Source organism: Typopeltis vanoorti, chromosome 5, assembly GCF_054136105.1.
Source record: "Typopeltis vanoorti isolate ZY-2024b chromosome 5, IOZ_Tvanoo_1.0, whole genome shotgun sequence".
Lineage (NCBI taxonomy): Eukaryota > Metazoa > Arthropoda > Arachnida > Uropygi > Thelyphonidae > Typopeltis > Typopeltis vanoorti.
In genome coordinates this window covers 80,353,869-80,367,390 of record NC_143553.1, presented here as the reverse complement: position 1 = coordinate 80,367,390, position 13,522 = coordinate 80,353,869, and the positions used below count along the sequence as shown (strand labels likewise).

General features: G+C 35.5%; 1 protein-coding gene across 1 annotated transcript in view; it reads left to right on the top strand.

The window, feature by feature from the left end:
• LOC150106590 (uncharacterized) overlaps positions 1 to 13,522 on the top strand; it is a 116,477-nt gene that overhangs the window by 92,121 nt on the left and 10,834 nt on the right. The window contains exon 7 of the mRNA XM_090393437.1: positions 12,946 to 13,103. Coding sequence (XP_090249563.1) covers positions 12,946 to 13,103 — 158 coding nt within the window. The remainder of the gene's footprint in view (positions 1 to 12,945; positions 13,104 to 13,522) is intronic.

The window sequence follows — 13,522 nt, the reverse complement described above, 5'->3', positions numbered from 1 at the left end:
ATTGCAAGTCCTTCTACCAAGTAGTTTGTTTTATACAGCTGTCTGAAGCAAAAGTGCTGTCTGTATCCCTTGAAATGGATAAAATCGAGTATCGTGCCGTTATGAAATTCTTTGTAAAAGAAGGTTTAACGACAAAATAAATTCATTCAAAGTTCATAAAAGTTTATGGGCACTCTTCTCCTTCATTTTCGGCAATTAAGAAATGGGTTGCAGAGTTTAAACGTGGCCGTACCAACCTTGGAGATGATCCATGTGAAGGACATCCAAAAAGTGTAACAACACCAGAAATCAATGATCAAGTGCACAGGATACGGTATTGGATGACTGGCAAGTTGAAGTGTGTGAAATTTCAGAGACTATAGGCATTTCAAAAGAACGTGTAGGATATATTTTGCATGAAAATCTCTGAACAGTGCTTGGAGCGTTTTAACAAGAATAAAACTGATTTTGTGCGTCAATTTATTACTATCGATGAGACTTGGATTCATCATTACACAACAGAATCCAAACATCAGTAGACAGAAGTTGGTTGTTCAGTACCAAAGAAGACAAAGTTGGTTCCATCAGCAGGAAAGGTCATGGCATCGGTGTTTTGGGATACTAAAGGCACTTTGTTTATTAATGATCTCAAAAAGGGTTAAACAATAACCGGGGAATATTATTCCAATCTTTTAACCAGACTAGAAGAAAAAAAATCATCTTTCATCACGACAATGCACCTGCCCACAAAGGTGTTTTGGCAATGGGAAAATTAAGGGATCTGCGCTATGAATTGTTGGAACATCCACCCTATTCCCCAGATTTAGCTCCTTGTGACTTCTATCTCTTCCCAAAACTAAAACTCTTCGTCACTGGTCAGCGCTTTTCTTCAAATCAAGAAGTGATTGCAGCTGTAGAGGGGGTATTTAGATATTACTGAGAACCACTACAGGGAAGGCATAATGATAATGGCACTGAAGCATTGCTGGAATAAATGTATTAGTGTTAAGGGAGATTATGTTGAAAAACAAAAATAATTCTGATATTATAAATTCGTTTTTTTTTTTTTTTTTTTTTTTGGTTAGGCCGAGAACTGTTTACACCACCCTCGTATTTGGGAGTGATCACTTTCCTGCGATATCCGTCTTCTTGCATTTACTCCACAGATATGAATGGGAAATTGAGTAGGCTTACCTTATCATCATTAGCAGAATTTGATTCTGTGGTGGTCATCTCTTCTTCCATCAGTGATGTAGTGAATCATGTGACAGTCTATTACACAAGCTACCACAGCCACAATTCCTACATCTAGTTAGTTTCTATGTTTCTCCAAGCCATTGTGGAATGATTGCATTGCACCCAAAGAAACTCAGAAGAAAGCTTGGGGTATTTTTCGAAGATACTTCATTGCTTTCTAATTTGCTCTAGCAAGACATGTCTTACATCGAAATTGAAAGGAATCCTGGATCCAATATATATCCTCCAGAACAACAAACACTGAAGAAATCTGGGATAAAATCCAAAAAATGAAGGAGAGATACACCACTTCCTGGCTCTATCCTTGAGCACAGTTGTTAATACAACAACAGTTGTCAACACACTTGGTGAGATTTTTGCTAAAACATCGGCAGCATCTTCTTATCCTCATGAGCTCCTTGCCAGAAAAACAACAAATCCGGTTTTCTTCAAACAGCACTGAAGAATACAAGTCTGTCCACTAAAGAAGAAATAAAAGCTGTTTTACTTGAATGCCATCCAACTGCAATTAGACTGGACAGTATCCATTACAAGACAGTAAAACATCTGTTACCATCCTCCATGGATCAGTTGTTGCATCTTTATAACGGAATCTTCTGTGAGAGAATATTTCTGAATACATGGCAAAAGAATATTAGAATTGTCTTTCCTAAGCCAGGAATGGATCCAAAATTCCCAAATAACTACTGTCCAGTTGCTCTGACCAATGTTCCCTTGTGCAAGATTCTGGAAAAAATGGTGAATTCTCATCTTTTGTGGTTTCTGGAAAGAAAATAATTTTTTCAGAACACAGTCTGGCTTCTGAAAATATCATTCTACTACTGAACATCTTGTCTGGCTGGAGGCATCACTAGAGATGCATTCCTAAAATACAAGCATCAGTTATTAGTTTTCTTCGATATGGGAAAGCATACAATACTGCTTGGAGATTTGGAATGCTGAAGGACTTACATAATTTTCATCTCATATGCAATTTCCCTCTTTTTATCAAGAACTTCTTATCTAACCGCATGTTCCAAGTTCAAGTTGGAAGCACTAATAATAAGATGACTTTCAAACCTCCTGCAAAATTAAAAGTATACTCAGCTCATCCAAAAATCCCCTTCCTTACCTTGCCCATCTGTGGATCTACAAAATCCAGTGCACTACCCCACCTGCATCGGGGAAACGGGGATGCAAGAAAAGAAAAACTATGTTAAAACTGGCCTATCAGACCGTGCTCCAAACCTCTCACAGGTTTGGAGTGCAATTAACTGGAAAGGCACCAAGTCCCTACACCACACCAAAACCCAGTTTGAAAGAAAATTCAAGGAAGCTTGTGAAATGTTGATTCATCATCCCAATCTCAGCATGAATGATGGATTAGTAATTCCAAAAATCTGTAAGACCGGTCTGCAACCTATATAACATCCATAACATAATGGCAGAACCTCAACACAAGAAAACCTTAAGATAACAGGATTATAGAGATGCATTTCCACTGTAATATTTGTAATTTTTTTTATCATCTGTATTTTATTGTACTTATTATGTATAAAATATTTTTATTTTATTTTTCACCAGAGGTCAGGCTAGTGTAAACAATTAACAAAGCAGTTAGATTTGGCTTGCTTATGTCTTGTTCATATGCATGTTTTCCTAATGATGACCTTGATATAGAGATTGAAATGTCAAGTGTTATTTTCTTATGGTAAGTAAAGTGAACACATGAAAGTTGAACATGCGGTTTCTCCATAAATTCTCCACAATGAATGCTGACCACCATGTAACCTTAAAAGGAAGAATTAATCATTTAGTATTATTATAGTATCCTGTCTACACCTTGAATGTGCATATCGTGAAAGTGATGATATATCATACCCACACATGAAAGGTAAAATGCATCATACTAGTGCTAGGTGTGTGAGCAGATTTTCAAGTTTTTAAAAAAAATTTAAATGAAGTAAATAGTAACAGAACAGTTGTAAATATCTCTAAGGAATGCAGTTAAGAGTACACGATTGATATAAATTTTACTCTGCAAGAAATTATGCTGACCACAGTGGTCAGCATAAAACTGTTTTGCTAATTCCATTAGCAAACCAAAGTTTTCATGTGAGTCATCTTTATGACTAGGCTAATTGTATATAGAGGCAGTTAACTTCACATCAAATTGCTTCAGTTTCCCATAATGCCCAATATTTTCTTTTGGACATATCTTGCCATGCATTATGGGAAAGCTACTACCAACTGTTTCAAATTGAGGTTTAAAAAGTCTGAAATGTAGAAAGTCATCTGAAGTATTTGATATTCAATGAGAATGCACTTCATAATTCAGAAGGTCAAATTCCAGATGATTCGAATAGAGCTGTCATATTACCTATCTGTAAAAATAGGACTTTTCACTTTTGGTGTTCCCAGTAAGATTTATGCAAGCATACTTGAGAAAAGGCTAAAAAAGGTTGAAGGAAATCTTGAGAAAGAACAAATGGATGATTCAGCCCAAATGTCGATTGTAGGGACCAGTTTTTTTTTAAGACAAATAGTCATGGAAATTAGTACGGATCTGTAAAGTTTGTGGATTTGAAAAGGTGTAAGACAAGGATGTACATTATCCCCTCTGTTATTCATTATCTATATGGATCACATTATGAAGGAAAGTGGTATTAAACATGATATCAAAATTGGAGATGTTAATGTCAGCTCTTTGCTTTATGCAGACGATGTCATACTTCTAAATAAACCTGCTACAAGTCTGCAGGATTCTCTGACTAAATTGGATAGCTGTTGTAATAGATATGGTATGAAGGTCAGCAATAAAAAGACAAAGACAATGAAAATAGGCAGAATCATTGAAAATGTCAACTGTGTTGTGAATGGAGAACCTGTTGAACAAGTAAAACATTTCAGCTATTTAGGCACGATTTTTACTGAAGATGGTAAATTAAATATAGAAATAGACAACAGAATCAGCAAAGCTGGTATGGTGGGAAGTCAATTGAATAAATTCATATGGAATAAGAGAGAAATTAGTCGGAACACTAAATTAGCTGTATACAAGACAGTGTTCAAACCAGTTTTAACTTATGGATCTGAGAGCTGGGTCAGAAGTAAAACACTTGACCAAAGACTAGAGACCACAGATATGAGAGTCCTGAGAAAGATTAGAGGCGTGAACAGATGGCATCAATGGCAGTATCATATTAAAAACGAGGATATTAGGAAAGAACTTGACATTGTCAGCATCCAGGAATGCGTTAGCAGAGCTAATCTCAGGTGGTATGTTCACTTAAACAGAATGGGCGAGGAAAGATTAGCAAAACAAGTGTTCTCTGCCAGGTTTGCAGCAAAACGACCCAGAGGAAGACCAAGATATAGGTGGATTGATACGGTACAAAGTGCTTTAGACGATCTGATAATGTTGGAGTCTTGACAAGTAACAGACTGATTTGGAGGAAAATTGTAGATAGGAAATTAATAATGATGTAATTTTTTTTTCATGTAGTACTATCATATCCTGTACACCCCTTGAGGGTAAATGGCAGGAATTTGATGATGATGATGATGATGATGATATAAGGTGTCAGGATTAAGAACTAATCGACACGTTACAACTGAAATCTACTTCATTTAAAATTGTAATATGGGAGCATGCTCCCTTGTCTTACACCTGATGTTACATCAATACTATACACCTTTCAGTTCTAACTTTTGTTAGAATTAATTACAATTGCAAGATGTATAGGAAGGTGATTTGATGTAGCATTAGGTGTAAGACAAAGGTGCATGCTATCCCATTTCATGTTCCTTTTGCATTAGGAACAATGGCCTGTCATGGCAGGGTGCATGCTATCTCAACTTTTATTCATTATCTGTTTTGATCACATTATTATTATTCGTGACACCTCCAACGAGTCCGAAGATTCATCGCTGGAGGACACCTACTGTACAACTCTCTGTCTCCACTACTACACAGAACTTCTACTACCAATCACCTACATCAACGCCATCTACTGCCCATAACCACCGCTAGGATTTTTTGTCTGTAAATTGCGTGTCTTCTGAAGGGCCGATTTGTCTGTATGAGGGATGAAAAATCCTAGTTTCCCCTGCTACATCCATATAAGATTGGCTAACTCACCTTCAATTGAAAAAGTCCATATAAAGATTCCTCATGTCATGACAAGAATTGAACTTAGGCCTTTTCTAATCGAAGGGCACAACGTACCGTCGTTCTTCCAATTGCGCTACGGAGGCGCTTGTACGAAAGTTATGAAGGAAAGTGGCATTAACCTTAATATTAAAATTAGTAATATTAAACTCAACTCGTAAATTTGATATGAAAATCAACAATAAAAAAAAAAAGACAAAAACAACAAAAAATAGGGTGGAACCCAGAAAACATAAGCTGCATTCTCAGTGGAGAACTTATAGAACAGTTAATACATTTTAGCTGTTTAAGTACAAGTTTTAGTGAAGAAGACAATTTACATTTGGTGATTAGTGATTAGTTGATGAAAATTACTAAAAACAGCTAAATCTTTAAAAAAAAAGAGCTAGAAAGGAGCTAGCACCTTTCTAGCTTTCTTCCTTAAACTTTTGCTTAAAAAGGAGTTGAAAATAAAAATTTGAAGCTAAAATTTTAGAAGTAGTAGCAGATAGCCATGCAGGCTAAAGAGAATCCCAAACAGTTTTTTCGATAGGTTGCAAGTAAAAGAAAAAATGTATACAGCAGAATGATTTTAAAGAATGCCGATGGTAGGGAGGTAACCGAATCAGTTGATATAGTGGAATTACTGAGCGAGCACTTTGCAAGAGTATATCATCCAGGTGGTGACATTGCGGAAATGAAAGAACCAACAGCTTATTTTGTAAAGTCTATTACAAAACCTCAATGTCAATACATCTGTGGGATTGGATGGTATACCATCCCGTGTTGTACATGAAGCGGCTAAAGAAATGTCAGTGCCCTTGACCATTTTGTTTAATTTGAGTCTCAGGTCTGGGTTAGTCCCAAGGGGGTGGAAAGAGGGGAAAATAGTTTCACTGCATATGCATAAAGGAGGTTCTAAGACTGCTGTTGTAAATTACTGACCGATCAGCATATCAGGAATCGTTGTCAAGGTCTTGGAGAAAATAGTCAAGAGGGAAATACAGGATTGGATAGATGAAAATGGGATACTGAATGGGGGATAGCATGGTTTTGTGAAGGGTAGATCATACCTCAGTAACTTGCTCACGTTTTATAACACAGTGACGGCTGAACTGGATAAGGGTAATGGGTTTACAGTGATTCTACTGGACCTTGCTAAGGCCTTTGACAGGATACCACATGGAATTCTAATCAGTAAACTGCAGCATATGGGGATGGATATAGGGTTGGTGAGATGGATAGGAGAGTGGTTTATTCAGGAGTAGAGTCCAAAAGATGGCCTGTGACTAGTGGTGTGCTGCAGGGTTCTGTTCTTGGACCACTACTGTTCAATTTGTTCATTAACGATATAGGAAAGGATCTGAGAGGAACTGTTCATTTGTTTGCTGATGATGCAAAGTTGGGTAGAGCAATAGTGAGTGCACAGGATGTCAATATTTTGCAGGATGATTTGGATAGTTTGGATGACTGGGCTAAAGAGAATGGATGTCAATTTAATGTGGCAAAATGTAAGGTTATGCATTTTGGGGTTAAAAGATTAGCAGCAGTATATCACATTGGTGGAACTGTACTCAAGGAGATTGAAGAGGCTAGGGATTTGGGAGTGTTGGTGGATAAGGAGTTGAAGTTTAGGGGGCACATCGCAAAAGTGGTTAAATCAGCTCATCAAATCACTTGGTTGCTGAAAAATACTTTAACAAGCAGAGACAAAAAGGTTATTGTTCCTCTGTATCGAGCCTTGATAAGACCCCATCTAGACTACTGTACCCAGATATGGGCATCAGGGTTTCTTATGGATGGAGAGGAGGTAGAAAGGATCCAGAGACGAGTGACCAAGATGATAGCAGGTCTATGGAATGAACCTTATGAGAACAGGTTGAAGAATTGTGGGTTGCAGAAAAGGGTTGATATGATGAGACATTCAAATTACTGAAGGGTTTCTATAAGATTAATTCAGTAGATATTTTTGAGAATAGGACTGGTGGTGGGAGAACTAGGGGCCATACATGGAAGCTGGGCAAGGATGTTAGAGCTAGGTTTTTTATTTGGAGAGTGGTGAATGAGTGGAATAAGCTGCCAGAGTCTGTTGTGGGTGCCATGACTGTAAATGAGTTCAAGGCGAAGTATGATAGATACTATGTGAATGTCGAATAGTTGTTCTTGACATGATGTTAGGGCCTCCCTCGATGAGTCTATGGACTCCTTGGAGTTGCCCGTAATAATAATAATACTTTTTTGTTACTTACTCTACTCAAGATGAAGTGGTACTTGCATTTAAGTTGCTAAAAACATCTTCCAAGTGGTCTTCTGCATTTAATTCACTCACGTTTTTACTTCAATTTTCACCTTTATTATATGTGGCCATCGTTCCAATATTACTCAGTGTAGATGCTGCTAAATGATAGTCTTTACAGCACTTGTTATTCCTGAGGTCATACTTGACTGACAAAACAGCTGTCAGCATTGGCAATTCCATCTTGTTTCTTAATTTAGTTTTAACTACATTCATGGAACTAAAGATTCATTCAATTTCTGCATTAGAATTTGGCAGTATTAATAAATTTATTGCACAACGAGCAATTGCTTTAAATGGATTCATTCCAGATGCATCTTTGTATTCTCGTACTTGAATAGCTGTGTTTTCTATATTTGTCCATTTATTTAAGTGGATAGTATTCAGCAGCAGCAACATCTTTTTTCTGTTTTCAGCATTATTTCTAAGATGGGAGTAACAGGTTCTTTTATATGGTATTGTCAACAGAAAAAGAAGAGATCGTTCTTAAAATATTCAAGTTTTCGGGCAAACTTTGCTAAAGCTGTTTGAAGAGACCAAGAAGAAACTGTATGGCTCTATATCTAAGATTGTGCTCATCCTTTTGTGTTATTTTCTTTTGTATCATAACTCTGAAATTTTTCTTTCAAATCTCTAACCAAGATTTGGTTTGGGATCCAAATAGTCATCAATCTCTGACTCTAGAGGATTGACTCTGGATGATGGTAGCACTAACATGCTAGCAATAGAACGAATCAGAAGAGAAAGGTCTTCAAATAATTTCATCTTATCTGCTCTGTTAGATTCAAAAATTTTGTTACCTTGCTGATCTTGAACTAGAACAGGATGCAAAAATTAAAGGTACAACAGATTCCTTTCATCTTTGTACATCTCCTACAAAATATGAGTTTTGTAACATTTCTCAGTCACACTCGCAACTTTGAAGTGAGTATTTAATTCCAACCACAGGCTGAGAATTCTATCTACTCCAGGTTCAATGGAGAGAAACCTTGTTGCACAGTTGCTTACAGTTTTCAGAGGAGCATAGCATCATTTTCGTTGATAGTTTGATATAGCTCTTTGTGTGCTGCTTGTCTTGAATGTGAAAACCACTTATACGTTTCAGCAACTAAAAATTCTAATTTTTTTGGGAGAAATTCTACACAAATGTGAGACATTGCCAGTTGCAATGAATAGCATACACACTTAATTAAGATTAAGAAGAGAATATATGTCTTCAGTTCATAAATACCATTATTAACATCAACCATAACACTGCCGTTGTCTGTACCAATTGCAGTGAGATTTTTAATGTCTAGTTTCTTGGTCAAGAGCTTTTTTTTTTTTTCCAGTGCAGCCACAATAGCACTATCATCACATTTTTCTAAAACCACCATGCTCAGAAATGTATGCATAATTTTGTTGAATTTCTTGCTATAATAAATGATGGCAATTCCTAAAATCTTATTCACTGTGATATCATTCGATTCATCTATTAACAGGCTGAAATTTCCATCTCCAATATCTGTAATTAAATCTTCTTCAAAATGCTCACTTAGAATATTCTAATATTCTTGACAGTTACATAGCACTTGGTTTGGTGTATTTTAACCTTGGCATAATTTGACTGTCTGTGATGATATTTTTGCAAAGATCTACTAGATGATCACAACTGTTCGGTGATGAGTGATATAGTTCGCCCACCGTTTGTAGATCTCTCCTTGGCATTTTGCCAAGAATAGTCGATTCATGTTGAAGGGGAGAAAGAAAGGAAGGATGTACGAATTGGTCGCCAACATGCAAAATCACGTGCCTTCTTTCTGTCATTGTACTAGTACTAGCTTGATTTTTGTTGTCTCTTTTTTTTGCATTTTTTTTTATTATTAATTTATGTGATGGATCCAGTACAGTCAACAAGTTCTGTTAAGCGTTTCAGTAGCTCTTTCAAAAGAATATTGAATAATGTGCTGACATTCTGGGAAAAAGAATCATCTCCTCGTTTCCCTTTTTCAAGTCATAAAACGTGCAAGTGCAATTGCGGGCATATCGGGCTCGACTGTTAAAAGAATTCATAGGGAATCAAAAGGTGAAGGTAAGCCAAAATTTAAATCTCCTAAAAAAAGCGCCAGAGAAAGAAAACCATCGAAACCGTAGCTTTGAATGATTTTGATGTAGACGTTATAAGAACAACTATTCACGAATTTTACGTGGTCGAGAAAAGAGTGCCAACTGTTCCGAAATTGATTCCTGTGCTTAAAGAAAAAATTTATTTTCCTTGGAAAAGAGAAACTTTAAGGAAAATACTTCATGAAATCGGATTTTGTTTTAAAAAGTCCCAGAATAAAAGGAAACTTATCATGGAGTGAAGTGACATTGTTTTATCTAGAACGCGGTATTTTAGAGCAATAAGACATTTCAGGGAGGAGAAAAAACCGATTGTGTATCTAGATGAAACTTGAATTGATAGTAATTTAACTTATGGAAAATGTTGGCAGTCTAAAGAAGAATGTGGAGGGCTACAAACCAGAAATGCCTTGCGGCGCATAAATAATTTTGTGTGCGGGTGGAGAAATGGGTTTTTTACCGAATTCAAACTTACTATACAAAGCCAATTCAATTACTGGAGATTACCATGGGCAAATGACTTCTACGATCTTCGAAAAGCAGGCAGAAGAAAAACTGATTCCAAACCTTCCTAAAAATGCTATTGTTTGATAACGCTTCATATCACTCTATTCGATTAAACAAAGTTCCAAATTGGTCTAATAAGAAGCAAATTCTTATGGATTGGCTCTCTGCAAATAACATTTCTCATTTCCCAGATATGCGAAAAATTGAATTGCTTAATTTGGTCAAAAGAAACTCGCCCACAACTAAACTATTTAAATTCAACACGATGCTCAAAGAGCATGTTTGGGCAGAAGTGAAAAGTTTCATTCGCCATTGCAACGTAACTGGAGATATTGACATGTCGAAACTTTTTAAGCTTTCAGAACAGGCGATTGAAAGTATTACAGTTCAAAACGGGGGAAAATATTGCTCTCATGTCACCTCATTGGAAAATATGTATTGGGATAGAGACGGAATTATCGAAGAATTATGCGAACCTTTGGTGATCAGTTTAAGTGAAAGTGATGGCAATTCGGACACCGATTCAGATGACTGAAGATTAAAAGGATTTGATAATGGTATTTTTTTCCAACATTTTTTTTTTTTTTTTGCATGGGTTTGTTAAAGAGTCGCAACAAGTCATAAATAGTTAATCGGTTTAGGACATTAAAGTGTCTCAGTTCTCTCAACTGTAAGTTTAGAATATCTAAGTTCATTTGAAAAAAATTTCTGTTTTTCTGTATAATTATTTTTATTTTATAGAAAACTTTCTTAAAAATAAACTTAGTTAAATTTTTGTTTTATGCTATACCTTTTTTAATTTTGTTAATACTCTACGTACATTTTTCCAACTGTTATACAAGCAAAATAGTTACACTTTAAAAACTACGATGTTCATAAAAGAAAAGCTAAATTTTCCGACCTGTAATAATAAACAAACTCATCCCAGAAGACAGATTGATCACCCTATTATCAGAATGGATTCTCCTTTTTCTGACATGCGCAGCAGTGTCGAGGGATCTCTAATTGGTGGGCGAACTATAACAAAGAAATAATGCTAAGCTGCCTTCAGAGTTCGCTGTCTCATCAGACTTCTTCACAAGCATATTTGTAATAGGAACAGCCTTATATGGAACTGCAGCAAGATGTTTCTTAGTTTCACTATGCGTTACAAGCTGACAATATTTAGCAGCAATATCACGTCTACAAAATTTACTAAACATTCTCATTTACAACCACTCACTCCTAAATTTTTGCTTGTAAGCTTTATTTGTCTCTTTGCTCATTTTTGAAGAATGGTGTGAAAACAAACTAACTTGCAGCGGCACTATCAACTTCAAGGTGATAGAATGGCAGACTGTTGGGCTAGGTGACTGACATGTTTGAAATGTATGATACTCGCACTAAACATACAATACAATTCTTTATCAAATGCGAACATCTGGAAAATTTAAAACAATTTCTTTAAGAACAGGTTATAAAAACAACTAAAAAGAACTGAAACAAGTTCTGAAGGAGCTAGATTTGGAGCTAGGGAAGAAAAAAAGGAGCTAGATCTAGCTCCAAATAAAACTAAATTGGCAACACTATTGTGATAGATAATAGAATAAGTAAAGCTGATGTAGGGAGCCAGTTGAATAAATCTGTATAAATTAAGAAAGAGATTTGCAAAAAGACTAGATTAGAAGTATTCAGGAAAGTGTTCATAGGCTTGAAAGTTTGGTTTCAAACAAGTTTATCAAGGTCTAAAGACCATAAAATATAAGAGTTCTGGGGGGAAAATTACAGGGAACAGATGCCATCATTATCAGAATTATTGAAAATTACAATATTAGGAGCATTAGAATGTGTGAGCAGACCTAATCCAATGTAGGTATCCATCAGTCCTCTTAGATCCGGAAGACAATCAAGATCTAAGAGAACTGATGGGATTAGTAGTTCCTTTAGAAGCCAAATGAAATTAATCCTCACAAATAATAGGTTAGTTTTAAAAAAATTGCCAATAGGAAGCAAGTAATAATGTAAACTGTTAATCATTTAGTACTATCATAGCATGCTGTATGTCCCTTGAAGATACATGTTAAGGATTAATGACATTTAGAATTATGTTCGTATCATTTTTTCTCTATGCAGTTATCTCCTTTAGTGATATTGCTTAAAACAGGCTACTAAATCTGATCCTTCATTATAAAACATTACATCTATAGCAAATAATGATTTATATTAGCATTTCTCAAAATTTGGTTCTCAAAGCCTATCAGTCTTTGAAAAAAGATTACAGCATATGAACTGTTGATAGAATACCATGTGATAAAGAATATAATTAAATGACAAATGCTTCACTGTTATTTATTCAATTTTAATAACATGCACACAGGAAATAAACATGTAGTTGATGGATGTTGACTGATATTCAGACATCAGCAAACTACATGCTTACACATATGCATACACAGCAGGCTGTATCAAATGGAAGCTGCATGAATTTATTTATTATGAAAATGATGTGAACAGTTGTTAATATTCTATATAGGAAGATTAAAGAGTTGCTAATTATCATTATCAGTGTACATGGTTGTAGTTCATATGATTTGGAAATACACATAATTAAATTTTTAACTTTATCTTCACTTAAACTTGGATTTAAATAATCATAATTTAATATTGCATTTGATGCCTGGTATTGTTCTCTCAGTGTTATGTATGTGGCAAGATTGGTCACATATCCCGTGACTGTCCTGAGGGCGATAAAGATGAACGCAAATGCTATAGTTGTGGAGGTATTGGCCATATCAGTCGTGACTGTTCAGAAGCTGGTAGTCCTAGTGATATTGATGATACAGTATGTTATCGGTAAGTGTTCAAAATTAATATATCAGATTACACATTTCAGGAACAGGTTATAGTTAACAATATACTACCTATATTAATAGAAAGTAAAATCCCTGTTAATTTGCATTTAAATTTATGCTTTTAAAATCTGTTGTAATTTTTAAGTTGTAATGGTTAATATTCATCATTGTTGCAACATGCAACAAGGATGCAATAACCAGTCTGTCTGCTTTGCTCTATTTTAAGATATAGGCTGCTAACTTTTTTTTGTTTGATATTTACAAAGTTTGATCAGAAATATAGAGAAGTACACTCCTTCTATTTTTCAGTGCTTCTGTAGTAGACCTAGTTTGGGAATGTATGCAGATTCTTCATCAGGTTCAGTTATATCTCATTTTTGTCTTGCATGTTAAGCTCAGTGTGCTGTCATAGCCAAGCAT